Genomic DNA, 27,464 nt, shown 5'->3' on the forward strand with positions numbered 1-27,464 from the left:
TCATCCCATATCCGTAGCGCTCCTCCAAAGCGCTTGTTCTCTGCCCTGGACTCATTTATCCGTGAAGTTGTCATTGCAAACCCACTACTGGGGCTTCGTCACGTTGTTTGGAGCTGACGTATGCGTTAATGCGCAAAGTCTGAACCGCTTGCTCGCCGAGCATTCATGATGATGTCTTCCACGAGAGCCTGAGACTCTGCTGGTACCTCAGGAAAGCCCCCCGCATGCTGTGGAACTGGGGGTGGCGACATCGGCGATTTCATTGCTGGGTGCTGTGTTGTCGGGCTTTGTTGCGCACGAGCTGTTGCCGAGTCGGGCTGTAGCTATCAGTCTCGCAATCCACAAGAATGACGTCGAAGTGGCTCACTTACAGTGCGAGTTTGGTGTCCTGGATCTGGCAAGGGGGTGTGGAGGACCAGAGTGGTTGATGTGAGGCATGGCCACTGGCTGGGTTTCTGCCGACTGTGGATTCACCTGATTTGGCTCCGAAGGCTTCTGTATCTGCTCCCATGGCCTAGGAGGTGGGATGAAAGTCTGCCTCAGGGCTGCTGGCCGTGCTTGAGAACTGGCGGGTGGCGTATATGATGTTGACGTGCGGTAGCCATCGCCATTTTGCCTAGGGGGGTTCGGGCCGGGGCTTGTGCTGTTGGCAACGGCAGAAATAAAGCTTGGTGACGTGTTCGGGGAATACAGGCCTTGGGTGTGCATTGGCGGCTGCTGGGGTGGGGGTTGGCTCGGCAAGGCTGTTATGGCACTGTGTTGAGTTGTTTGGGGATGCCATTGCCCAGTCGCTTGGCTATGCAGGGAAGACTGAACTGCCGGTAACCCTGAACTATAATGCGCAGTGTAAGGTTGCGGTTGAGCATGCGAGTACTGTGAAACCTGCGGTATTCCCTGCGACGACTGTGCATAGGTAGGCGGCGAGTTCAGTAATGGGGCCTCATTTTGTGGATTCGCCGGCGGTTGTGCTTGTTTTCTTTGCAACATAGCTGCGTAATGCGACCGAATCGCAGGATGCAATTGGGCAGCTATAGAAGTAGGATCCCACGACCCATCGGGAGTGCGTAGTCCGTTCTGTCCGGACGTTGCCGCGTTCACGAGACCGGGCCCGGGTGGTGGCTGTGGGCAATTTGCAGTGTACTGGTCCGTAGGCGTCGACGTTGCTGCCCCTGGAACGTTATGCGCCGCGTGGGGTTGAGAACCCTGTTCGTTTGATGGCTCAAAACGTGTTCCGTTGGGTGTCGCCGAGTTGCCAGCTGACTGCCGCTGCATAGTGAACAAGGCTTCTGGACTCTTCATCAAATGTGCTCTCAAGTTACCCTCGTATCCATTCGTAAACCCTCCCCAAGGCGCATAAGGAGTTCGATACTTAGTCGAGTCCCTACAGGATTAGTACAACGATAATGCTATAGAGAAAGTCGCAACTCACCTATTGTGATGAACTTGGAAGAATGCATACTTCTGTACGACGCTTGGAGGCGCAGGTCTCGTGATAGGCGGAAGCTTGCCGACCTGAGGAGGCCCGGGCAGACCCTGACTCGATGCCGAGGATGACGGTCTTATCGCTGAAGAGGTCATCGGAGTATTCAGGGAGTTCGCAGAAGCGGTTGATAAAGATCTTGCCCGGGCCTGTGCCTGGAACAACTGCCCGTTCTGTGGCGATGGAGAAGGCCCAAGACCGGGTGGTTGCATAAAGCCGAAGCTGAATGGTGAGCTTGAATTAAAATCATATCGAGCGGAGGCATACGTAGATGGTGAGGTTCTGAACCGCGGGTCTGAACCATATGGCAACGACTTGTTCCGCGAGTGGGCTGCCTGATGTGTGCTCTTAGGCAATTGCAGGGGCCTCGGTACGCTCTGGGACGTGTAGGCAGGTTTCGCTGGCGCAGACTGAGGAGTATACGCATGGCCGGAGAGTGGTGGTATAGTCGACTGTGTTGCTGGCCCCGCTATGGTTTGTGGGGCTGATTGCGGTGTGTACGGCTGTGGCACCGGCTGCTGAGGATAAGGAGGCCTCGCGTTCGGCTGGGGAGTTTGTGGTGGTTGCTGGTGTGATGAGTAAACCGCAAATGTAGACGATGTGGTAGGAAATGGTCTTCCGTTGGGGGCGAAACTCTGATTCGTATACAGCACGGGGGCATCTGCGTTGGCCAACGGCGGTATCGGGTTTTTAGGCTTATACTGGTAAGGCTTTTCGGAGCGGCCATTCGCCGGGGCTTGTCCGTGCTGCTGCTGTACAGGGTATGTCGGTGTATACGACTTCCGCGGCTGGGCAGAAGGTGGTGCAGGTGGTTTCGGGATGGTCTCCAGGAAGTTGCTCTTGTAATTATGCACCGGCTTCTTAGGGTCTTCTGTGTATTGAGCCCGAGCCTCGGTAGACGTCCTCCCCAGATAATACCAGATCTGGTTCTCCTTGATAAGGTCGACCTTGACCTGCGCTTTGTTAGTGCACTCCGTAGTGTTATGGAATTCGGCCCATGTGCAGCCCTCCACAAAAGGCTCTTCTGCCCGTGGTAATTCCTCAATTGCCCGCTTGGTTGCTTTGATCTCTGCCTTCGCCGCCCGAGAGGTTGGCATTGGAATAGCGTTCGACGATGCTTTTGGTAGATGGTAATCAGCAGCATCTGGCAGTAGGAGCCATTTCCACTCGACTTCGACTCGATCACTGATGACTGTTAGCTGTGGGGGTCCAATGTTACTGTAAGTTTTGTAGGCTTCGCACCCATTGGGTATAATTTCCACGAGTAATGTCTGTTCGTCATGTCGGTTCTCAACCACAACCCCGGCGAAGATCTCTCCTCTGTAATACTGTAATTGTGTAACATCGCCGCGGTTGAGGGCGGCTGCTGTCTTCCGAGTCTTTGCACACTCTTCCAGTGCTGGGCCGTCCAACTTTCTGTCCCGCTTCGTTCGGTGGAACCGGCAGCTGAATTCGAAAGCTTGCTCTTTGTATTCTGTACCATCCTCGCCAAAAATAGGCACATCGCCCTCTTCGACGAAGACGCCTGCAGCTGCAGCACAGGTGGCATGATAGGACCGGGCACACTTTCTCTGCGAGCACTGCACACAAGCGCCGCGTTTTGACCGACAGTAAAGACATTTGAGCTCCAGTCGAGCCTTGCTTATGTTTGCAACATTGGCAACAACTTCTTTGCCATCAGCTGTTTCGATCCAGGTCTCGGCTCCATAAAGAGCACACATACGGTGGGCTTTGCGGCCATCGTCCGTGGGTAGAAGCTCTGCATCGAGTAGAGTGTTGGGGCACAGACAGCAGGGCGGTTCGACTTGCGTCTTGACACGTACGCGAAGGCGGATCTTCTTGACCTTCTTGTCGTCTTTGTCCTTGAGTGTTCGTTTGCGCTTGCGGCTGGGCTGCTTGACCTTAACTGCGTGCGATTGTGAAGCAGCCTGGTCGATCTCATCATCATCCTCATCGTCCTCTTCATCGTCCTCGTCATCTTCGGTCTCTTCGTAATCGGTCTCTTCCCCACGCAATTTGCGTTCAATCTCGTACACATCTACCCAGACGCTGTCCTGAGCCTGAGCACACTCGCACCGCTTCGCGATTTTACCCATCGGCAGCCATGAGTCGAGCGCGAAGTTGACAGCCTCGGCGCAGTTGTAGCCAAGATTGTATCCGGAATGGTAGCCATAAGGATATGTTACGACGAATTCTCCAGGATACGAGACACATTTGTTGACTTTGATGTTGAAGTACTGTTGAAGATGGTTTGGGGATATCAAAAAGGCCTTGTGACGAAGAAACTGATCACAGGCTTTCGCATCGGTCGGCCAGATGCTCTTCATAGCAGCTTCGAAACGGCGGGCATCTCCTTGAGAGATGCTATACCACTGCTTAGGGGCGCCAAAGTGGAGGTAGTTGATGCTGTAGAGATCCACATCCTCTAGATGCCATGCGAAGGTGGCCTTCCACATACCCAGATAAAGATACGCAGTGTTGACACCGGGGACCTTGGTACCCAGCACGTCTAAAAGATTAGGAAGCTTGTTGAGATTCCATGCCGTCGTGTCCTCTGGGAATAAGGTGCCGGGCAAATCGGCGCCATATAACGGAGCTGCGTAGGTGAGGGTTTTCCAGTATATTCTCTCCAACTCCTCACACCTTTCAGGTGTGTAGTCGGAAATGTCCATGCGGTAGTCCCAGTCCTTGAAAGCTTCTTCGTCAATTCTCGCCGAAGCTTCGCGTTTAGCATACTTCCGTCGCGCGGAAGTAGACTGCGTTTTGGCTTTTGCCTGTCTGCTTCCTCCCATTCTTCCGACCATAGGGATTGGCTCATCGTCCTCATCTATTTCAGCGCCAGGGTCATTCTCCACCGATTCAAGCACACCCTCATTTGGTTTCGGCGAGATGGGTGTCATCGGACGGTCTTCTTGATCGGTGTTTTCGTCTCTGACGATGTTCCTCCGCGCTCTGCCCCTGGTATTCCTCCCTCGCCCGCGCGAACCTGATGCTGTGGAAGTCCTTGGTTTCGGAGGCGCCTGGGCGCGGCGCTCGCCTCGTCTCGCAGGTGGCTGATGCTCGCTTTGATCGCATAGCTGGCGCCACTGTGGGAGGTTGTAAGACCGCTGGTGCAGAATGTTTACTTGTCTATAGGTGCCGTTTGAACCCATGATGTCTTGTTTAATAGGTTCCCGAACCCGCACCTGCTTGACCATGTCGTGCAGCTCCGGAAGCTCGTTCTTCCACTCATCGGGGGGATAACCTTGACGATTCCAGATCTCATGCCGTACGAATCGATCTTGGTCATCTACGCAGCATAGGTTAGCCTCGGCACCTGCATCGGAAAGGCACGACATACGAATTTCTTGAAGTCCTTGAATTGATGCATGGTTGGTCGGAAGACTGGAACAGTGCCAGACCATTCTGCTGGGGTAACTTCGCCAATGTCATCTTCCTCCTCTTCTTCCTGCGCAGGGGCATCTTGTTCCTCCTTCTTGATTTCTTCTTCGTCTGTTGTTGAGGTGGGCGCTGTTGGTGGGCGCTGAATTTGAGATTCGTCTAGGTCGCTCAATTCGGAGTCGTCGTCGCTTCCATCCAATTTCATGGCATCGTTGCTGTCGGGTGGTGAGTGTAGCTGCGGCTGCTCCGGCGCCGTCTGCGCCATCGCTTCAACCGACATGTTGTAAGCCACTACATGCGATCAATTCACAAGAGAGTTCGGGCGATCATCGGGCGGCCGAGGAGTAGGATTGGATGTGAGAGGCAGGGAGAGCGTCGTCGCAACGAGGATGGACCGAGAAAGGGAAGTCGGTTTAAAGCGGAGTGGGCCGGTTATTCTGCGGTCCCACTGGCTGTACCAGATGTCGTTAAACTGCAGCACAGGTACTGACTGTGCTGTCTGTACATAAGAGGATCAATCGATCGATAAACAGCTGAAATGGAAGGCGGGACGCGTTTGGGTAGACGCAAAGTAGAAATCAAATGATGAAGTGGCCGTCCTTTACGATGAAACGAAACGAAAAGCGTTGAAGGTTTCTGCAATATTCATCGTTTGGAAGCCCAGGATGAACAGAAGGAGAGTCGGTTTTTCGCAGGTGCAGAGGATTCGACTCATTATCGAACGATTCCCTACTAGGTTGAATGACGACGTGGGTTGGTTCCAGATGGATTTGTTTGGTTGAGGTAGTGGAGGTCGGTATCGGCCATCGGGGGTTTTGCACTAATAATCCGTTCATTAGTACCTGTGCAGTCTGGAAGTAAGCAGGCAAGGAGCCCACTATGACACTGCCCAAGGTACCCCACGATAAGCGGCTGAAGTGATCAACTACCTGCATTTACAGCTTCGCGTTGTCTCTTCCAGCATACTCAAGCTGCCTCAAATCCCCGGATCTACGACAAACCATGGCGCCCGGTCAGAAGGCCTATCCGAGAGCCACTGTCAGAAAGATTGTGAAGGCTCATTCGGGGTGCAACGTCAGCAAGAATGTCGATGTTATGGTGAGTCGTCTGCCAACTTCCGAGACGCGTTTTTGGAGGATGTCGCCTAACAAGAGATGCTTGCGACAGGTTTTCCTCGACTATGTCCTGTTCATGCAATCGTACGAAAAAAAGGAGCCTTTCGAAACTAATCAGATATATTTCTAATGACTTATTTTAGGCTCATGAAGGAGGCTGCAATTGACTCGAAGCAAGCAGGCGAGCGTGGAATCAGTGCCAAAAGCATCAAGAAGGTGACCGCTGTAAGTTAGCTTGACGGCAAGCACTCTGTATCACGCACAGGCAACCAACATAACCACAGGACTCGCTTTCGAAATTCAAGGGTTGAAGGAACTGCAAGAGGGAGAAAACAACCTCGGTCGTCAACCATTTCCAACCATGGAGCTAACGGGGGCCAATGAGCACAAGCTACAACGAGTACACCAAGAGAGGAACAAATCATTGCGAGTCGCCCTAGCATCCGCAGGGCTACTCACAGATTCACAGATGTCTGAAAGATATTTATAGAGGCAGTGTGAGGGTTCGCAGCTTTACCTACACAGCCGTGATGGCCTTCGGGCAGAGCCTTTGGCTCTAATTGGACAAGGGAAGCTCATAAGCGGCTCGGGTCCCGCTATAAGCTTCAATGATATGTGACGAAGCAAGGGCGGGGCTGTCGCGTGCGACTTCCAGAGTGGAGGAGATGTATTAGTTGCGGGCGGGAATGCAAGAGGCCACCTTTTAACTTATAGAAAGAAGTCTGTGGCATCAATTCTGTCCATGGGCGCTTCAATGAGTACGAGTGCTATATACAGGGTGTTTGACATGGCGAGTGTGCGTGCGACAGGTATCAGTTGACTGGAGCATGAGCACAGCATTATTGTCCCATGTTGCCTGCCTCCCAGCCTGGGGGGTCAATTCGACGAGATGTTATGTTCGGACCCTGAAAGCGCCAAGCGCATCCTTTACAGATGCGTTTGCGTTAGCGCAGCGGCAGGTGAGGGTGAGAGTGTGTGACCGGAGTAAAGCGTAAAGCTCCAAGGGCAGCTTCCGCGACCTGAAGGACCAAACACCAAAAATTTCAACAACCACATTTCCAAATACACAGAACGTTTGCACAACAACCCGCATTCTTTCCGCCCCGACCACACAAAGCCTAGTATTTTAGAACAACTCTCTTGTTGTATCAACAATCCCTCGATAGCACTTCAAGTGAACTTCTTCCTAGACACTCGCCACCTTCCGTTTGCGATTCCATCTCCATCCTCGCTCCACGCCCTACAACCCGGCCCTTCCGCCACTCAGAACGAAACGGCTGTGTACGCTCGCACCTTGCACTTACGCTGCATCCCACCCCGACCAAAAGATTCACGAAAAATCCTCGACCATGCCTTCTTCCGCCGTGCAGAACCCCGTGGCTCCCGTGGAGTCCAAGTCCGCCAAGAAGAAGAAGGCCGCCGCCGCTCAGCGCACCGAGTCTCCAGCTCCCAGTGCCTCCGCCCCCATTTCTGTTGCTGGTGACGATGCCAACGAGAGCCCTTATGTTCGCGAGCTGCAGAAGTAAGTGTTGGCTTGCCACGTCTTTCAAATGGTCTTGGGGTCTTCAAGACTGACTCGTTGGCCTTACAGGAATATCCGCAACATCAACAAGAAGATCGTGAGTGAACTACCAATCATTCCTCTGCCACTTTGAACACATGTCATCAGATGCTAATCCTCGTTACCTAGTCCAATGTTACCAAGACCCACGCACTGATCGAGCAGCACAAGGAAAAGTCCCTGGAGGAGCTCGTAGCTGCCAAGATCATCAACGCCGATCAAAAGTCCCAAGTCCTCAAGAAACCCCAACTCGAGTCTCAGCTCGCTCAAGTGGAGGAGCAGCTCGCCCAGTACAAGAAGATAGAAGCCGAGTACCGAACGAAGAGTGCAACGGACAAGGCCAAGGTTGAGAAGGACCTGTCGGAGAGACTGGAGAAGGAAAAGGCCGATGCCCTCGTAGCCGCGACCGAGAAAGCTGCCGCCGATACCAAGAAAGTACAGCACGACAGTCTGCTGGTCCTGACTCAATTCCTGCGACTGGCCGCCGCTAGACGGTCCGAGGATGCCGATACCACTGCCGACGAGAACATGGCTCTGGAGGGCGTCTTGCTGAACGTTTACTCGGGCGATGAAAGCGCTGTTTCCACGATGCTGAAGCTGATCGAGGGATCCGAGGAGAAGACCAGAAGCGTCAGTGGAGAGGAGCTCCAAACATCTTGTAAGTCCAACGGGTGGCGTTACCTTGTGCTTGCGCTTCTCATAACTAACTCTCGGCGACAGTCGCTCAGGTCAAGGCTGCCTCCGTGGCCCACGTTCAGGTCTTCGCTGCGACCGAGGAGCAGGTTCCTGAAGTCACCGAGGCTACGACCGATGCTCCTGTTTCCGATCCTACCGTTACCCATGCTGGTCTCACCGAAATCGAGGCTGGGGAGACCCAAACTCCTCTGGCCAACGGACATAACGAGGGTATTCCCAATGCCAGCACCACCGACGATGCTGCCAACGCTGCCGCCGAGAGCCAGTGGGATAACAGCAACGATATGAGTGCTTCCCAGGAAGATTGGGTGAAGGTGCCTCGCGATCCTCTGGAGACAGACACGGGCTTCACAGCTACACCCGCCGCCTCCGGTCCTGTCCAGTCATGGGCTGATGATCAGCCTGAGAACCCGCCCGAGGTAAGTACATAAATCCCCCTGAACTTCTCGGCTTTCTTGGTGCGTAAGACTGACAGCATGTGCCACTAGACCGTTGCTGCTCAAGCAGATGACGGCTTCCAATCGGTCCAGCGCAATCGGCCTCGAGGCCAAGGCGAAGGTGGTGAGCATCGTGGCGGACGTAGAGGAGGACGGGGCGAGTACCGCGGTCGCCGAGGCGAAGGCCGCGGTGGACGAGGTCGTTACAACGATCGACGTGGCGGCGGAAAGCCTTCATCATAAATTGCCTCCACAAGTTCCCACCAGCCGTTAAATAACAGCGGGTCTTCCACAAATTGGTTGAACCAGTTTTGTTGTTGACTGGTTAAGCCCGGTCAAACATGACGTATCCAAAAAGAATAGTAATGGACTTCTTGGGAGGGGGAGGATGTATTCATATGAGCCTCAGCCTCAGGTCATAACACCCAGAGCAGGACGAGACGGTTCTGACCAAAACTCTCGGTCTGGAATCACTCCATTCCAGGATTTTGGTAGCTAAATGTAACATCACCCTTGTGCCGTACCGGTACTAACTAACCCTTGTTGGTGTGAGGTCTTACCTATTTTGTGCATGTAGACATAGTCGTGTAATGTAGGGAAGATGTGCGGTACCACTCCTCTCTCGGAGTTTGTATCTCCTTATCGCCAAAACGGTGTTCATTCCGGCCCGGATACGAATTTTGAGAAATCACCCAGTTAGTCGAGAATATGTATGGGCCGGAAGGCTTGTCGTAAAATAATGTTATTCTTCGGAGACCAAGTGGGAAAACTATGGTAGAAACTGTAATATCAGTGGAATAGAAAGCCTATCATCGTGAAATAACAACATAAGACGATTCATTCACTGCATTGAAGTTTAACTACATCTACAACTATATGACTAGGAGAGTGTCGTTCCTTGCTTGCTGCAAAATCGGACCAAGTATTCTTATTTTTTAGGACAAATATCCGTTAGCTCCGAGGAACTCCTTCAGCACATCAGCGTCTCGCTGGCGGTAAGCAGCGCGTCCGCGGATTGCATCCTTGACCTGCTCCAACGACCGGTCGAATGCGGCGGTATCCTTGTCCTTGAAGAAGACGTCAATCTCATCAATGTACTTCGCGTCCGTGAACTTCTTAAGCGAGAGACGGACGAAACGGTCCAGTACCACCGGGTTGGCCATCTTGGTGATCACTTGCTCCCAGTTATCCTTCATGAACTGCCATTGGAGTCCGCGTCCCTTGGAGTTGCCGGCCAGCGCCGTGCTCAGATAATGCATGTCGCCGCTTGGGATAGAGTCGGAAGCAGCTGCCGGAGGCGACAGGTTAAATAGGAAGGGGATGGCTTGGCTTTTAAGAATCTCGGCATCACCGATGTGTCCAATGGAAGAGAGGCACATCTCTCTGCCGTCGACCGAGGTAGTCGTCTCCCATTCCTTCTTCAAAGCCACGAAGGCTGCCGCGGGCGAGCGTTTGACGCCAGCACGGTAAACGACGCTACGCAGATCCGGGCTCAGGACTGTACCTTCTTTGCTCCATGCCTCGAATAACTGTGTCGCTTTCTCCAGTACCCTTCATTCAACCCGTGTTAGCCTGGGAAACAATATAACATGGCGTGGCATACCATAATATGGGAACTGGAACTTACTTTGGGTGGCCGTTAACTACAGCTGTCAACAAAAGTCGCTTTCGTAGCAAACCTGTAAGAAAGTCCTCTCCGGAGGCGGGCTCCCACCCAACCCTCTCAACCGCGTCATTGATGAGTTTCAGGGTGAAGTTTTCGAGGCCCTTCTTGATCTCATCGTTGTCGCCAAAGACAGATTTGACGGATCCAAGGGTGTTCAGTGCCTGGTTCCACACGATCTGGCTCTTTTCCGCACCAAACCCTTGCAAGAACGCCAACAGAGCTGGGGTCGTTCCGTAACCAGCAGAAGCAAGATCTCTTGCCGAGCCAAGTGTGGCCACCTTGTCCTCTATGGTAAGTTTCTCCAGTTGGGTGCCAAGCTTCGCCAATCGAGCGGGCGGGTAGTTTGTCCGGTAAAAGCCGTACCCGTTATGGTTCAGCTTATAGAAGTCATCATCGATATCTCGGATCGTTTCTTCCTTGGTGGTCATAGCAAGACTCTGTACCTCCTGAGTGCCGGTCTTGCCCTGCAAACCAACAGGAATCCACCAGGTTGTCTCATCCTCCTCGGGCTTCACGTCCCCAGTGGACAAGAACCGAGATTGTCGCACACTGATCTGGCCCGGTTCCTCGGCGACGGTCAGCAACGGGAAACCAATCTTCTCTATCCAGTTGGACATCAGTGAGGCGACATCAGTTTCAGTAGCCTCAGTCAATCCAGCCCACAGTGCCTCTGTCCTCGCATTGCCATAGGCGTGTTTCTTGAGGTAGATGGATACGCCCTTCAGGAACTGTTTCTCTCCTACGTGGTTTGCCAGCATCCGCAGGGTCGAACAGCCCTTGAAGTAACTGATTGCATCAAAGATCTGGTTCACGTCGAGGGCATCCTGCACCGGGACGTAAATAGGATGGGAAGCGCGGATACAATCCAGCTGGAAAGCTGACTCCATCCCATCGCCGACATATTTGGCCCAGACATTCCAGTCAGGATGAAACTCGTTAACAGCATACCATCCCACCCATGTCGCGAAACTCTCGTTCAACCACAGCTCGTCCCACCAGTCCATCGTTACCAGATTTCCGAACCATTGATGGGCGAGTTCGTGTGCCACAACGTAGGCAATGCGTACCTTATAAGCGGCATCTGAGGTTTTCTCGTCGAACAGGACTGCAGTTGTCCTGTAAGTCACGAGTCCCCAGTTCTCCATTGCTCCGTGTGTGAACTCGTGAACTGCGAGGAGGTCGGCCTTGGGCAGAGGATAATCAATGTCAAAAGCCTCGGAGAATAAGTCAATAGTCTTTGGTGCATGCTCCAGAGCCCATCGACCCTGTTCCTTGAGGCCTCGAGTGGTATAGACGCGGACAGGGATCTGTTTGCCGTTGTAACGGCGCTCGGTCTGGCTTTCAACATACTCAAAATCGCCCAGAGCCCAAGCCAGCAGATAAGTGCTCATCACGGGAGTCCGTTCGAAAGCAACCATCTGCTGGCCTTCACTAGTCTTGGTAACACTCTTGACGGGCATGTTGGACAATGCCACCTGATCCTCGGGTACCTCAATGGCAAAGTCAAAGGTAGCCTTGAGACGAGGCTCATCGAAGCAAGGGAACGCACGTCGAGCATCACAGGCCTCGAACTGAGTGCTGAGCATGTAGTGGAACTGGTCATCCCTGGGCACCGAAGCAGCCGCGGGTACCACCGGCTTGTACTTGCTCCTATAGAAGCCGGCCATATCGTTGTTCAAGATGCCCTCAAAGGTTATCTCGAGGGATGCCTTGCTGGTCGCCGGGATTTCCTCAGCGAAACTCAAGGTAGCGCGTTGTTTCTTCTCATCGTAGCTGAAGTTGGATGTCTCGAGGGTCTGGGTGGCCTTGCTGTGCGAGACAGACAGCCTGGCGGATGAGAGCTTGAGCTCCAAGGCGTTGATGACAACATCTCTGGTGGGCTCGAGGACCTCCACATCGATGCTAATGGACAATTAGCATGCCAGAACAATGAGCCACAATAAGCAATACGTTATACTTGCATGACGTTTCCTTGGTAGGTCCACGCCTTGAAATCCAGAGAGGAGAGAGAGAGGTCGTAGTGAGACGGCTTGATGACCGTGGGCAAGGTGTCTCGGTCCGCCATGGTGGAAGAAGAGACAGTGGAAGAAGACCGAAGCTCTCAGGGACTGAAGCTATGATGGGAGGGAGAAATGGCGTCGAGATATAGCCGCAGTCCCCCAGTTTGGTGACAACTAATCTGGGTCTTCGAGGTGTCACAGGCAAAACCGTGATTGGTGGGGTCGTCTGGCTGTTTTACCCCTCCAGCGCCAATACGCCAATACCCCTCCCAGAGACGGGCAACAATGGGGCCGGCGGCGGCGGCTCCAATCCATTGATAGGCCCAAGATTCTTTTGAGGTTGCCGTGAAGATGCAGTCGAGTTGCAGCTCCATGCGTGCATATGCAGAGCAACAGACCAAGCGAGCAAGGAACGTTGCGCTCCTCCAGTCCCATTGCATCAATCCTCTTTCGGTTCGATAGCTGATAGCTGAGCGGACCTGAATAAATAGACTGCTTAGCATACTTGCTCTTACCCGCCTGCCTTGGCTTCTGAACCGACGGCTCCCTATAAGAGTAAACATAAACCCATCCTGGGCCAGAATTGTAACTTTTGCAGTTGTCAATACCGCTTTGGCTAGGCAGTGGTGGTCTGATACAAGGAAGAAGCAGCAATGGACAATCGGCGCCAGCTATTCGGCGGGCCTTCGCGTCTCGACCATCCCTCTTTGCAGTCGACTCGGCGACGTGCCCCTTCTGATCCATCGGCTGAGTTGCCTCCACGATGGGAACAAAACAGTCAAGGTGAGTAACACATTTTCCTCACCTGTCTTTCTGTTCTCTTTTGTCGTATTCACGCCCCCCAACTGCCGCCAAGATCCTTCGAGAATCGCAACTTGTCTACTTCACTTTCACTGCACAAACTATTCCACATCTTTACGATATTTTCACCATGCTCTCTTAAACACGTTGACAAAGTCAACAATGCGTCCTCGGGGGCATCTTTGCCCGTGCCTGCGTCTGTCCGGCAGCGGCCAGCGGATGTAGCAATATACGAGGACAACTGGAACCCGTCTGATCCCGATGAATATGCACGGCTTTACCTAGCCAACTTGGTGCCTCGATTGCAACACTTTGATGACAACGAACAAGAGAATATCCTCAACTTCTCTGGAAATCCTGATGATGCTGACGACGAGTCTGAAGATTCCGGAAACGAGGACGGTAGCGAAGAGGCAGATGATCTGGACCGCGATCTCGACGAGAATGGCCAGGGGGCGGATGCCGACGCTGGTGAGAATGATGTCGAGGGCGAAGAGGGAGAAGAGGACGACGAAGACGCCCAGGATGACGAGCTGCCCTTTAACGCCGCGGCAGTGGGCTTGAAGGAGATCAGTAACCTTGCAAGCTTCACAGTCAGCAGCTATAAGCCAGGTTGTGGCGTCAGAGAGCTTCGTGATGATGATATCAACCTGTTTTGGCAGTAAGTTGAGCTCTTGTGCCATTCTCAAGCCGGATGCGGCTGCTAATTGCTCATAAGATCTGACGGCCCGCAACCTCATCGTCTAAACATTCACTTCATCAAGCGTGTTGAGATCCGCGCTCTGCGACTCTTTCTGGACTACGAGCTCGATGAGAGTTACACGCCTACCAAGATCCAGATCACTGCTGGCACGGCCCCGCATCTTACCATCCCGTTCACCACGATGGAGCTTAACACGCCCAAGGGATGGATTGATGTCCCCATTGCCGGTGCTGGTGGCGGTAAAGATGGAAACTCGCTGTGTTGCTTCTTCATCCGCATAATCGTGCTCGAGAACCACCAAAACGGCAAGGACACCCACATTCGCGGCATCAAAGTTTACGCTCTGGACGATAGTGCGACCACGGCCGAGAGCAACCCCGTTGAGGACATGGCCGAGGCCATCGATGATTACGCAGGCCGATCGGGCCGGCGAGGTGGTGACGAGCGCGATCAAGATACTGGTCGTAAACCTGCATCGAGGAAGTTTGTACCGGGAGATGGAGGGCTCACCATACCCTACTTCATGAGAGATCCAGAGATCCGCTAAACGACTCTGAGAAAGGGCCATTTTTTGAGTGCGTGGAACCACGGTTGCGGATGACTGTATATGATTTTGGGCGATTCTGATACCCTGTTTGCATTTTGGAATGGCTGCTACATCACGAAGAGAAAGAAGATCCGGCGTCTCTGATGCGCCACACACATTGCCATCGACGTGCCATTGGGCATCGATGCCGATATCACGTACCCGTGACAAAGCAGCAACATACAGTCCAAACTTATAAAACCAATAGTAAGGTAAAATGTCGAACGCCCGATACTTGCCTTTACTGAATATGTCCGTATATGTATGTCTTGGCCATTCACAAGCGAGCGCTGCCGCTTTGTTCGTAGCCTTCGCGGTAATCTGCCAGCAGTTTCTTACGCCACGGTGACTTCTTCATTTATGTTAGGTGTTCTTTTGATATGAGTAAGTATGTGTTATGTATGTGTCGGCTGCGGCGGCCCTTTGTGATAGGAGGTGAGGTGGGGGGTCGGGATGTCCAGGTGGACCCCGGCCGTTTTCCGCAGCATGCCGGGATCGAATCTCCAACTCCCGTGCTCTGCTGGCCGGGATCGAAACCATCTGCCAACCTCCATCCAACATCCAACATCAGCATCATCACAGCGATGTCGGCATCTGCTGTGGCCGACACAGAAACCATGGGGCTCCCTCGGCCGCTACCACCGAATCTGGTATCCTACTTCACCCAAGCCTTGAAAACATTCCAGCTATCTGAGACGCCCTTTAGCGTACTGTGCTCAGTTTCCGCCGCCCACAGTAATCATAGCACCACCACTCAGGTAGTAGCACCAATCCCGCCGAAGCCGACGCCCAGGACATTGGTGGTTTTGGACTCGTCCTTCAACCCGCCGACGCTGGCGCACCAGCGCATGGCTCTGTCGGCTTTGGCGGACCAGGATCAGCAGCAGCAGCAGCAGCAAAGTCAGGCCCCGCGAAATTCGCGCATGTTGCTATTGCTGGCCACCAACAACGCAGACAAGGCGCCGAAGCCCGCATCGTTCCCCCATAGGCTGGCCATGATGTACATATTTGCACAAGACCTGCTCGCAGCTGCTCGGAGCCAGGGTCGTGACCATCAGGCCGCACCAGACTCCGACAGCAGCGCAGGGCATGATGAAGAATCGGTGGATATCGCGGTAACCACGAAACCCTATTTCCACTCCAAGAGCCACGCCGTATCCACGGGCGGTTTCTATAAAGCCGGCACAGGGGAGAGGGAGAACATGGAGCAGCTGTACCTGACGGGCTTCGACACGCTCATCCGCATCTTCGACGCTAAGTACTACCCCAACGACACGATGCGGCAGACGCTGGACCCGTTCTTGTCGCTGTCGCGGCTGCGCGTCACTATGCGGACTGATGCGGACTGGGGCGGAGCGGCGGAGCAGCGGGCTTACCTAGAGGGGCTGCGGGACGGCAAGCTGGAAGCGATGGGCGGGAAGAAGGAATGGGCTGACCGGGTCGACATGGTGGAGGGTCGCAAGGAGGGCGGCAGCGAGGAGATTGTTAGCAGCACCAAGGTCCGGGGCGCGGTACAGAGGGAGGACTGGCCGGCGCTGCGGCGGCTTGTAAGCGACGGGGTCGGCGAGTGGGTGAAGACTCAGGGGCTATACAAGGAGGATGCATGATCAGCACCCGTGAGCTGGAGCTCAGGATCGCGAACCATTTACAATTAACGATTGATGAGGTGATACCATGCTATGATAGATAGATGCATTGATGCTATCCCCTGTGCATTCCAATGCCAGCTCTGTTATCATCATGGCTGCACTTTGGGCTTGTGCCATGGTTGCATTGTTACCAATTGTAGCTGGCATATCCATTATACGTGCGTAGTGCATTCATAACATTCAATATTCTCGAGGCCGTCAGGAACCTCGGCTCAGATACTCAGTGAGCAAGATATCACGTCCCAAATGGATCAACCCGAGTCAACCCGAGGCGGACTTACAAGAGTAAGTCCACTGTCGTGAAAAGACAGAGCCTCTCTGGGCCAATCAGATTAACTGGCTGCGAGATCACACCCACTGGACTGCAGCCCCAGTCCCTGTGGGAAAAACCGAGTTTTCACCTGGGGCCCACCACTGGCAGCTGCCGTCCCCTACCCAGCTTCTGGAGGCTGATCTGGAGCCCCACCAGGCGCCCAGACCAAAGGGTATAAATACCTGCCTTCCCTCCCTCCATCTTGGGATTTCTTTTTCTTTTTCTCTTCATGTCGACAATACTCTAAAGAATCATTTCTATAGTTTTTGTCCCAATCTCTGTTTTCTCCAAAACAGCTACAGATCCGACCCTGGTTGATGATTTCTATCCCTGCCGCCCTAGAGTGAAGAGGCCTTTGGCCATGGTTACCCTCCCAGGTTTCCAGATACTCTCGCACCCTCCGCAAGGAGGGCGGTCGACTTGCTTTCACGAGCGGTCGGCTGTATAGAGAGTGGTGATGATCTCAACCCCGATTTGTCATGGTCTGCCTTCGGGCGCGTGGCCGGGGTGGGCGGTGGTGGACGTCTGACAGGCGCGTTTTTATTCTCTTTTTCATTGCTCACTGGGGTTCGTCCCTGGTGGTGAGGAAGAAGTATTTGTACCTGGTATTTCTTGCTAGTATCTCATGTGACATTGATTTATTCCATGTTGGTTCCGAAAGACGATCAACGGCAGCAAATGCCACACGACTTGTTTCCACCCGGCTCAACCTGCATATTACATCAAAGCAAAAGGGCATTAATGATGCCCGCGGCGTCGCTCCCCTACCACGAGCCGAGCATTGAGGATATCCTCATACTCTCCACCTTCCTCCTGGCCCTGAACCTTGCCAACTCCGTCCTGGACCGGACGCTCTACTGCGGCCTCGTTGGGCAGGTCTTTGTCGGCGTTGCCTGGGGCACGCCCGGCGGTGGATGGCTCTCGGAGTTTATGGAGCATGCCATTGTGCAGCTGGGCAACCTGGGGCTCATCATGATCGTTTTTGAAGGCAAGTTTAATAATAGCAGTAGTGGTGGATGGTTTTACAATGAGATTTCCAAAGGCCTGACGATGATACAACAGGCGGTTCGTCGAGTTCCATCCCCACCATGCGCGCCAATCTTGCGCTCTCGACCTGCGTCGCTCTGACAGGCATCGCGGCGCCCATGGCCCTCTCCTTCCTGCTGGGACCCCTCGCGGGTGCCACCGCCCTGCAGTCGTTTGCGGCGGGCGCCGCGCTCTGTTCCACCAGCCTCGGGACCACGTTCACGGTGCTGAGCACGAGCGGCCTCGCATCGACTCGGCTTGGCAGCGTCCTCAGCACCGCCGCCATGATGGACGACGTCGTCGGGCTCGTCATGGTGCAGATCGTGTCGAGCGGACTTGGTGATAGTAGCAATGGCGGACGAGGGTCTAGAATTGCGCCTGCCGTCGTGCTGAGACCCGTCCTCGTCTCCGTCGCGTTCGCTGTCGTGGTGCCCTTGGTCTGCCGCTTTGTTTTTCGCCGCTTGATCACGTACTTGTGGAAATCGGGGGCGAAGAACTCCCGCTTGTCCCGGCGCTTAATGCAGGCCGGGCAGAGCGCGTTTCTCGTGCAGACGGCCGTCCTGCTTGTGTTCGTGGCAGCGGCGGGCTACGCCGGAGCATCGGTGCTGCTTGCAGCGTATCTTGCGGGCATCGTGGCCAGCTGGTGGCGGGATGAGCGTACTGCCCTACACATCGGCTCATCGCCGCCGGAAAGAGACCCTTCTTCTCCTACCTCTGTGGACTCGCCCACGAATCGCACAGACGCCGCCGTTGCGCAACCGCAAACCGAGGCAACCCCGATAGATGGCCATGGTCATCAGGGCATGTATTCTACGTACTACGGCGACTCTATCGAGCGCATCTTGAAGCCCTTTTTCTTCGTACGTTCTCCATGATGTTGCTTCAACCGGTCTTTACACACAGGTATGTACTGTGTTATTCTTTGCTAACACGGAACAACAGGCCTCGGTAGGCTTTTCTATCCCCCTTACTCGCATGTTCAATGGTGCTGTGGTGTGGCGCGGCATTATTTATGCAATACTCATGGTCCTGGGCAAGACGTTGTGCGGCGCCTGGCTTATTCGCTTGCCAATGTCCACCGACAACTTCTTCGGGGGCATGTACGCCTCGGCTTCTCGCATTCCACGCGTTGTAATGCATAGCCTCAGACCGGAAAGTCTGATACACCCGAAGCAGAGAGGCCAAGGCAAGGACTCGCCTATCACCGAGAACCGAGAGCAACCCGCCCGGCCGATGAGGTCTAACGGCCAAACAGACGAAGTAAGCATCCACCTTACAGCAGCAGCAGCCTCGAGATCGGCTCCCCGAATCCAGAAGGAGGCCGGCCAGCCGGGAAAGCCGGGAAAGCCTCTGTCGCTCTACCCATCGGGCATTGTCTCCTGTGCAATGGTGGCAAGGGGAGAGATCGGATTCCTTATCTCTTCGGTTGCCGAGAGCAAGGGGATTTTTCGGGGCCCGTCGAGCCCCCCCTCATCGTCAAAAGAGGGGACATCCGAAATATTCCTGATTATCACTTGGGCCATAGTCCTGTGTACCATGCTTGGACCCTTCTGCGTCGGACTTCTGGTGAGGAGAGTGAAGAAGCTCGAGGGCCGTGGTGCTCCAGGCCAGGTTGAAGGAAGCAAGAATGCACTTGGTGTATGGGGAGTCTCTTGAGAGCTTAGATCCAAACTATGATATAATTATTCATGCATGAAATGAAGATTGTATCCCAGCCGAGGTGGTGATATCTATCTCATGTCGGATTGACGGACACCTGCCTGCTCATCGGGAAACCCATCAATCAATGCATCCATCCTAGGACAGAGAAGAGAAGAACTCTTACAATCACCAAGTGCATTGTGCATACGGTTTTTATTATTATTATCGAGATGTTACGACCGGCGGTAAGAGGCAAGGATCCTAGAGAGCCGTAAGGCGTCCCTCTCATGCTTCCATAACGGCGTAGTTATATATGCTCTAGGGCACAAGATAGAGGATAGACTCGATTGGCAGCAGGAAAGCACGCAAATGCATCCTACTCAAGCTCACCTACAATAAAATGTGCACAGGTACAATTTGTTGAAGGAAAGAAGAAGAAAAAATCCCAAAACCGGCTGCGCTGATGCACGGTTTTGATAAAACAGAATTGGGTCGGTTAAACGTCGGAGCGGTGGCTGGCTTTAGTGGGGTCTGCTCCGGACTGACTCCTGTCCAATCGACATCTTGATAGGAACATGCTTCACCAACCTCAAGCCACGGACTGTCATGGCTGTACCATCTTTGGTTCAAGCAGCATTACTACGGATATTGTTCATCCATCGACTACGGCTATCAAGCCCTTTGGTATGTTCAAGCCAGACTGCAAGCTGAGGCCACGCCGCTCACTACCCAACTCCTTTTCATGTCCCTAGTATGCTAGTCTCGTAAAGCAGCAATCAAGGCAATACATTCCCCTTCCCTCAAGACACTCGGAATTTTCAATGCTTTCTCGTCGTCTTCTTCGTGGGCATAGTTTCGAACGGATCATCGTCATCGTCCGATATTTCATCGTCGCTTATCTCCAGTGCGTTCTGCTGTGACCCCTTCTGCGACGAGAAGTTGAGTTGGGTCTGTCGCTTAGAGGTAGTCGCCGCTGCTCGTGTCGGTCGAGACCGTGTCGGCTGAGATCTGGCTGGTTGGGATTTGGCGGCTGCTCCGCGTTTCGGTGGAGGCATAGTCGGCTCATCGTCGTTCATAATGACATCGTCCTCGTCATCGTCGTCCTCATCCACAAACGGGCCTGCCTTACGGCCACGGCCCTTGGCAGGTGCTTTTTTCGCAGCTGCTGCTTTGGAAGGCGCAGCTTTGGCTGCTGGTGCCTTGGCAGGTCGGCCTTTCTTCTTCGGTGCTGAATCTTCGACAAAATCATCATCTAGATCCATCTCCAAGTCTTCATCATCTGCATTTCTTGCTTTCCCTCGGCCCTTGGCCTTCGCTGGTTGCGACTTATCATCCTGGGGGTCTATGATTGTGACAACCCCTTCCTGGTCTTCCCAGTGACCTTCAAGATCCGAGTCCCAAGCGTCGGGCTTCGGTTTGACGATTCTGCGTCTGCTTTTCATTTCGCCAGCTTTGAATTGCTCTTCCTCTCTGACTTTGACCTTCTTCATGATATCTAGGATCGCCTCATCATCCTCGTCGTCGTCGCCGAGCGACATTAATTGCTTAACCTGAGTTGTAAGCTGGTCGTCGACAAATTGCTCCATTACGTGCTTGTCCTGCTTGTCTACGAACTGCGATACTGCGTCATTAAAGGGTGCTTGCGGCAAGATCTTGAGCGTTTGCTTTTTGAAGTATTCCTTGACGAGACGATCAACCTCGATGGCGTTTGGGCCCATTTCGGCTAGGGCCTCTTCTGATATCTCCTCGATTTTCTCCTTGCCTAAATAAGGTTAATACAAAAGTGCCGTCGTGGTAGATCCGGACAAACATACGCTGGATGGTTTTCTTCTTGTAGAAGTAGACGACATCGTGAGTGTTGGCAACTTTCCCCGCAAAGCGGTTCGAGAAGCGCTGTGGGTTCTCACAGTCGAATTGGCCTCCTTCAGGTGGCGTGTATTCGACTTTTAAGCGTATTAATGGCAGTGGCGGCTCAGGCCGTTCGGTATTCTCGCCATCTTCTTGACTCTCGTTTTGGTTTTGGATTGATGCCCAATCATCGTTTGCCTCTGTGATCATCTCTTCGACAACTTCCATAAGTCTTCGTGTGATATCTGGCCGGTTGTCCTTTTTCCTGGCCAAGCTCTTGAATCTATCGTCTTTGGCGAGGATGATCTCCCTAGTGACGAATGGTCGGACAGTCTTGATACGGTGTTTCTCTACCTTGAACTCCCTCCCTGTTACGTTGAGAATGGCAACGTGTTTTGCTACTGCTTCGCCAGGTACAAGAGACGTTGCTACCGATGAGCCAGGCTGCATAACATGGAAGCCCGTTTCAGGGTTGAGCGTGGGGTCGATAAGACATTCATGCTCATGGCCCCATACCACCAGGTCCAGCCACTCGGGAAGTGCATTCTCAGGCAGATAACTGGTAGCCGTGTGGGCATGGTGATTCTGGTGTACCGCCAACAAATTGAACCAATCGCTTGTTTGGATATTCGGACGGAACCATTTGACGTGATGATCTCGAAAAGTTCTGTACATGCGCTCGTCTCGCACGTTGCTTATACCGTACAAGGCCAGCTTCGTCGAGCCTTTCTGCAGAAGAACCGGTTTAACCGAGATGTTATCTACTTCCGGGACGCGGCCAAAGTAGTTCACGAGACCAGAGACCTGTAGCAGGTCCAGGGAGCAGTAATTGCCATCGCCCGAAGGGTCATCGTGGTTGCCGTGGATGGAAAATACGGGAATAGAGACGTTGATATCCGGGTCTTCGTAGTTGACATGACTGAAAGCGCCATGGAATACATCGGCTGCATCACTCAAGAATTGTAACTGAACGGGCTTCATGCCCAGGCAATTCTTCCGTAATGATCTCATGACCTGGAACATGGCCGGCCTCGAAGGCTTGTTCTCGTGAAATAGGTCACCGGCGAGCAGCACCATATCAACCTGATAATTAATCAGCATGAGGCTTAGCAAATGTAGCGCAAAAACTGACATCTTCTTTACGGGCCAGGCGGAGAATCTCATCGAAGGATTTCCAGCTGTCGTCCTTCCGTATAGGATCCCGCTCGCCATAGCCAACGTGGTTGTCCGTGGCGACGAGGATACGGATCGTATCTCCCTCTGTATATATGTTTAGTATTTATTCACAGGATGGGCAGTTACAGGAAGCCAGTACCTGTAAGCTCGGATGCAGCCATTTTTGGCCTCCGCAGCTGATCGAAGTTCTGCGCTTGGCAAGGCTTGGGATCTGTATTCTGTATTTTTATTCAGCTAGATGGTTGCAGGAGGATGGAAATTCGAGAAACCATGAGCTTAGATATCATCATCAGTGAATACCTCGGCCCAGTATCTGGTGTTTCCAGTTCATTCGTGATGGCTTAACAATCGGATGAGGCAGTCGGTTGACAAGGGAGTGAACGGCGGCCAGGCACCGTGTCTGATCGGCGCGTTTGCTGATACCCCACCGTTACGTGTCCACGTGACCACTCTAACGAAGTACTGATTACTAAGGTATGGACTGAACACTCGCTCCAACAACCACCACCCTCCAGTTACTGCTATCTTACCACGGGTAATTAAAAGGGCGAACCCTCGTGTTTCCAATCGGCGAACAGTTTTCTATTATAACTATAGATATCAGAGGTCATCGCTTCGTGTATAGCAAGAATCTGAAAAGCCCAAAGTCCATGTCGTTAATGTCATGCATAATCGCTGTACCAGCCGTTTCCCTGAGTGGGAGAAAACAAACAAAGAAAGTAAACGATCAGCCTGTAGAGAAGCCAACCAAGAACGCCGATGCCCCTTGCCCAAGCCCATGCGACCGTATGTACCAGAGGTCAATATGCACTATACATCCTGCAAAGCGTATGCGCGGCCACCAATGTGCCACAAACCCGAAAGCAGCCGTACCTTATAAAGTCAAAAACGCTGCCATGCTTCTAAGTTAATACAAGGGGTTTCAGGAAGAAGTCTCGGCTTCCTTGTCGGCCTGATCTGCAATCGTCTCCCACCAGAGACCGTGTGCCTCTCGATCTACTGCGCCAGCCCTGGCAATCTCTTCCACCATCTCCCTAACGCGCTCTACAAATTCGGGCAACCCGAGTGCCGCCAGTTTCTCGCCGGCAGCGCTGGTGGCCTTAACCTTCTCACTAGCAGACCCCGCTTGCAATCTCGACAAGACATGACCCTTCACACGAGTGAGCAGTAGTCGTAGTACAGGTTCTCTTGGCTCCGAGTTTCCGCGCTTCGCTTCGGCACTTGCGGAAAGGAGTTTAGTCACAAGTGCACGAAGATGGCCCTTGGTGGCTTGGGGCATGGAGCGGCCCGCTTCAAGAGCTGCCATGATACCTTCAATAGCAGCAGCTTGATCCAGGGGTTTCGCTTTGTCATCTATCGCCTCGAGCACTGTGAAAAGTCGACCAGCTTCCGTCCTCCAAGGAGCACGCACATCGCGCTTCAGCATGTTCTTGCATTGCAGCAGAATGGCCCCTGCAGTCACGATCCTCAAGGTCTGCATTCCCAATCTGACGCGCCGTTTGGTATCCAATGCGAGCGGCTCTGGGATAGTGGTAGGATCTGGCGAGGGTTGTGTAAATTCATCTAGTAGCATCTGCCAGTAGATCTTGTCTGGCGTCGGCCGCGACTTTGAATGACTGACCCCCTCCGGGTCGCGACGAGCAGCCTCAGTGTACACTTTACGACGAGCGGTTCGCCAAGAAGACTCTGCGTGTGCTAGAGTGAATGTACCTTTCTCCAGCTCTTCTGCAAACTGCTTGGTCTCATACGAGGAGGCATGCTCGAGCAGGCTTGGTGCCGCTACTTGCATCATGTAGTTCGCATAGTCGTACAGCATCGCGTCGATAAACGAGATGAGAGCTTCGAGGCGGTCGACAACGTGTCCCTCTGTAAGTTTCTTCTCAGCCAGTTCCTTGACTTCTTCGTCACGAACAGGGGCACACAGTTTTGGCAGCAGCGCACCCATGGACGAGAAGAACTTCTCGTAGGAGAAGCTGCCTGCCAAAAATTGCCGTTGTGCCACTTCGGTGTCAAGGATCTCGCCAATAAATATGTACATTGGGGAGCCATCTTTCACTAAATGTTGAAGGCGGTCTTTGATGTAATGAGCCATGACGACAAGATAATGGAACTCCTTCTCCTCGTTCCTGATACCTGACTTCAGATCCTGGAAGAGAGGGTCCATTCGTAGCTTGTGCTGTTCCTGGAAATGTTGAAACTCTATCCGATATTCCCGATTCATTGCGAGCTCATGGACGATGACTCGGTTGTTGGGTAAGATGGGAGGGTAGATCATTTGAGGGATCTCCAATTTCACTTCCTTGTTCGGCCGCTTGCTCGGCGGCGTGGAAGGGGGTGTGAGCCTGTTCAGGCTTCTCAGAACCTCCTCCTCGGCTGCGGTTTGATCCTCTACGGCAGAGCCATCACGGCTAAGGGAATGTCCGGTTGCTCGTGGCTTCGTGTCCCCAGTCGGCTTATTGGCTGCACGCGCTCTTCGCGCTTCGTTCACGGCATCGACAATCATCTTCTTGCCCTTTTGAGCGCCTGCAAGCCGCTTGATTCGAACCATCAACATGACTTGATGGTCTTTGACACTCTGACGATACGACTCGGTTACATGTTCCTCCGTCCCATCTTTGACGGTCTGGAGAATCGCATCGAGCTCGACGAATTGCAAAAGCATGACTTCGATTAGGGCATTCGAGTCGCGAGCCTTCCACGTAATGAATGCATTGTGGAAAGTGGCATATGCCTCTGGCAAGGCCCCTTCGAGCGCTGGAGGCGGCGTATAATTGTTCAAATACGTGAGCCTGGACAGGATGGTCTCGAAAGAGATCAAAAGATCTCGAGCTTTGCCAACGAGGTCCTGCAACTGAGGATTGGCCAGATCATCGCGGGGAATGGGTTGGCCTTGTGCGGCTCCGACCTGCCCCTGGTCCCCTTTGTTGTCCTTATTACTCAGGACTTGGGTGGGGTGGCCTAGTATCAGGAAGGCACCCAGAAAAGTTCGGACAGCGGCCATCTCGTTGACGGAACCTGCCTCGCCCTCTCTTAAGCCACACAGGCGAAGGACTAGTGCCGTAGTCATGAGAACCTTTTCCTCAGCCAGCAGTTCGACGACTTGCTCAAACGATGTGTCCCTTACACCATCGATTGTTAAACCAAGCTCCGAAAATTGTTGTACCGCTTGCCGTCTGAGTAGGCCTCTCCACCACCACTGGATCTTGGACGCAGCGACCTCATCGGTCATCGTAGAAGTCTCATGCTCCTGCTCCTGCATCTCCGGCAGCTCATCAACATCGGGCTTCTTGGTATTCATGCTATGACCCCGTGATCGCTTGGAGGCATGTTTGCTACGCAATTCCTCCCGTCTCTTCTCTGCTTCAGCGTGGCGTTCTTCGATCTGCAGCCTCATTTTGCGGCGTTCCTTCTCCCTTTTCTCCTTTATGGACTCGGCGACAGCCTTGGCTCTTTTAACCTCCTCTGCACATGCGGTGACGATATCGGCAAGCTTGCTCTCTCTGGCCTGAGCAGCAGCCAATGCGCGTTCTTCGGAGTTGGATATCTTTTGTTGGCCGGCCTTAGCCATCGCGGCTCTTAGTCGTACCTTTTCAGCATGAGCGGCCCTGTCGGCTAGGCGCGCCTTGCGGTCCTCTAGTATAGAGGCGCGGCGCAACTGCTGAGCGACATACTTGCTTTGTGGGCCATCACGACGGCTGAAGCCGTGAGAGGAGCGTGAGTGTGCGGACGAAATGGAATTCCTACGGGACGAGGCGGCGGAGTCCTTGCGACGGTTTTGAGTCGGACGGTAAAAACGTGCGGCGATCCGTGGGGGTGGGGTATACTGTCTTTCCTGGTCCTCTTCTTCCAGAGGAGGAGAAAGCTCCCTGTCCGACTTTAGGGCAGCAGGCAACGGGTCGCCATTCGATTCTTCGATATTCCGAGACGGATCGGTCAGATCTGGCGAGGCGCGACGCATGATTGCGTTGGCAGTGCGTGTTGGGGGAGTTCGCTAATATGCTGATATTCTTTGGCAGAGAAACATAGGCAGTTGTGTTCGCAAAGTGAAGCTGGTAAAGTTGACGGTGGGTGTCAAGACTAGGAGTGTCACACAACAATCAAGCCCAGTCGGCGCCCCTATTGATTGTCAGGCGGGCGAGCGGGCGACTTGATACAAACACTGTATCGTCAAACAGCCCTGGATGAATAGGTCGGATCACGGGCCTCAAACAGAAGCAGAGACGCACCGAGCACGCAACCCGCGGCAAGCCACTTGCGAAGCGCAAGATATAATCAGATGGTGGAAAGAACGGCAGGTATTGGATTGGATTGGATTGGATTAGGCTCTAGCCTATGAGAAAAACGAACGAAGGGTTGTCGCGAACTTCACCGCGACAACAATAACACCGGTTCGCTGATTGACTACTGATCTGAAGATAAAAGGGTATCATGAAATTAAAGAAGTTAATGGAAGGATGCTGACAGGCATGTAGTCTCGATGACGGAGCCTAGAGTCGAACTCGACGTTGGAAATCAATGTTTGGGGCTGGAGGGACGAGGGTAGAAGTCGCTCTTTCTAGTTAAAGTAGGCGCTAACATGGCAATTATGGGTGCTGTTTGCGCTATTAAGCACCTCTTTCTAGGCAAAAGCCCAGTGCCCAGCTTACGCTTACTGCCTTTCCATTGGGAAATAGGTACTTGCGCTAGTCCCCGTTTTCCGTTTTCAGCGCTCAGGTGCATTTGCACTAACGCCAAGTCAAATGCCACCTGAGATCGATCCTTATGCAGCTGAAACGGCATGCATGAAACATTGCAGGTCGTTATCGAACTGCTGTGCCTCGTAATCGGACTCCAAATACCTCTTTGCCAACATACCTATTATCCTGCCATGGTTCGGGGTTTAAATGCACACATTGGCCTGTAGTCTGGATTAGTATGCACGATACTCACAATGATCAATACATGACCAACCGCTCTAGCTACTTGTCGGCCCAATCATCTCGAACTTTCTACCCCTTTACTCCTTTCCCACCCGACATCCCAACTTGGGTTCGCACAACACTACGATGCGATTTCACCAACGAGCATATGCGCATATGACCATTATGCGGGCTGCTAGCGCTGCGATAGCCGTGATGAGATCCCGCATACGAGATGTATCGTGCCCTATCTATGATATTAGAAAATCGGATATCGCTGAGGTTCCATTCCGATATCACTAAATATACTGTTATAGCAATATTTTATAATCTGTTGGTCGACGACTGCCACGGACCGCATCATCATGAGTTATCCTTGGATCGGTCCTAGGTCACTGCCTCTGGTTTCACCAATGCCGGTCCGCTGGTCTTAGCTATGAGGCTTGGTGACAATCCTTGTTGCCGATACTTAGCTCTTGTCGCATAT

The 27,464-nt window shown here is 53.1% G+C and overlaps 9 protein-coding genes across 9 annotated transcripts; 5 read left to right on the forward strand and 4 right to left on the reverse strand.

Annotated features, from left to right (window-relative positions):
- Nucleotides 1-207: 207 nt before the first annotated feature.
- PG998_009371 (uncharacterized protein) lies at nt 208-5,141 on the reverse strand (the record flags this gene model as incomplete). Its single annotated transcript, XM_066876187.1, has 5 exons — nt 208-317; nt 372-1,381; nt 1,430-4,609; nt 4,666-4,769; nt 4,821-5,141. The coding sequence occupies 5 exons, from the start codon at nt 5,139-5,141 to the stop codon at nt 208-210; spliced, it is 4,725 nt and encodes a 1,574-aa protein (XP_066728343.1).
- A 662-nt stretch (nt 5,142-5,803) lies between these two features.
- On the forward strand, nt 5,804-6,287 carry PG998_009372 (uncharacterized protein; the record flags this gene model as incomplete). Its single annotated transcript, XM_066876188.1, has 3 exons — nt 5,804-6,060; nt 6,120-6,201; nt 6,261-6,287. Coding segments are annotated over 3 exons (366 nt in total), but the record flags the coding sequence as incomplete, so codon positions are not given.
- A 1,038-nt stretch (nt 6,288-7,325) lies between these two features.
- Nucleotides 7,326-8,944, forward strand: PG998_009373 (uncharacterized protein; the record flags this gene model as incomplete). Its single annotated transcript, XM_066876189.1, has 5 exons — nt 7,326-7,498; nt 7,568-7,595; nt 7,667-8,195; nt 8,258-8,652; nt 8,738-8,944. The coding sequence occupies 5 exons, from the start codon at nt 7,326-7,328 to the stop codon at nt 8,942-8,944; spliced, it is 1,332 nt and encodes a 443-aa protein (XP_066728345.1).
- A 661-nt stretch (nt 8,945-9,605) lies between these two features.
- PG998_009374 (peptidase family M1) lies at nt 9,606-12,401 on the reverse strand (the record flags this gene model as incomplete). Its single annotated transcript, XM_066876190.1, has 3 exons — nt 9,606-10,221; nt 10,298-12,225; nt 12,294-12,401. The coding sequence occupies 3 exons, from the start codon at nt 12,399-12,401 to the stop codon at nt 9,606-9,608; spliced, it is 2,652 nt and encodes an 883-aa protein (XP_066728346.1).
- A 698-nt stretch (nt 12,402-13,099) lies between these two features.
- PG998_009375 (anaphase-promoting complex subunit 10) lies at nt 13,100-14,387 on the forward strand (the record flags this gene model as incomplete). The annotated part of the gene is made up of 3 exons (XM_066876191.1): nt 13,100-13,119; nt 13,193-13,798; nt 13,856-14,387. The coding sequence occupies 3 exons, from the start codon at nt 13,100-13,102 to the stop codon at nt 14,385-14,387; spliced, it is 1,158 nt and encodes a 385-aa protein (XP_066728347.1).
- A 656-nt stretch (nt 14,388-15,043) lies between these two features.
- PG998_009376 (cytidylyltransferase) lies at nt 15,044-16,033 on the forward strand (the record flags this gene model as incomplete). Its single annotated transcript, XM_066876192.1, has 1 exon — nt 15,044-16,033. The coding sequence occupies one exon, from the start codon at nt 15,044-15,046 to the stop codon at nt 16,031-16,033; it is 990 nt and encodes a 329-aa protein (XP_066728348.1).
- A 1,099-nt stretch (nt 16,034-17,132) lies between these two features.
- On the forward strand, nt 17,133-19,070 carry PG998_009377 (uncharacterized protein; the record flags this gene model as incomplete). The annotated part of the gene is made up of 3 exons (XM_066876193.1): nt 17,133-17,394; nt 17,451-18,274; nt 18,357-19,070. The coding sequence occupies 3 exons, from the start codon at nt 17,133-17,135 to the stop codon at nt 19,068-19,070; spliced, it is 1,800 nt and encodes a 599-aa protein (XP_066728349.1).
- Nucleotides 19,071-19,873: 803 nt separating this feature from the next.
- On the reverse strand, nt 19,874-22,240 carry PG998_009378 (DNA repair exonuclease; the record flags this gene model as incomplete). The annotated part of the gene is made up of 4 exons (XM_066876194.1): nt 19,874-20,817; nt 20,870-21,986; nt 22,036-22,163; nt 22,219-22,240. 4 exons carry the CDS (start codon nt 22,238-22,240, stop codon nt 19,874-19,876), a joined length of 2,211 nt encoding a protein of 736 aa, XP_066728350.1.
- A 761-nt stretch (nt 22,241-23,001) lies between these two features.
- PG998_009379 (uncharacterized protein) lies at nt 23,002-26,037 on the reverse strand (the record flags this gene model as incomplete). The annotated part of the gene is made up of 1 exon (XM_066876195.1): nt 23,002-26,037. The coding sequence occupies one exon, from the start codon at nt 26,035-26,037 to the stop codon at nt 23,002-23,004; it is 3,036 nt and encodes a 1,011-aa protein (XP_066728351.1).
- Nucleotides 26,038-27,464: the final 1,427 nt, after the last annotated feature.

This window comes from Apiospora kogelbergensis, assembly GCF_038363985.1.
Source record: "Apiospora kogelbergensis strain CBS 113332 chromosome Unknown utg000006l_segment0_segment0, whole genome shotgun sequence".
Taxonomy (NCBI): domain Eukaryota; kingdom Fungi; phylum Ascomycota; class Sordariomycetes; order Amphisphaeriales; family Apiosporaceae; genus Apiospora; species Apiospora kogelbergensis.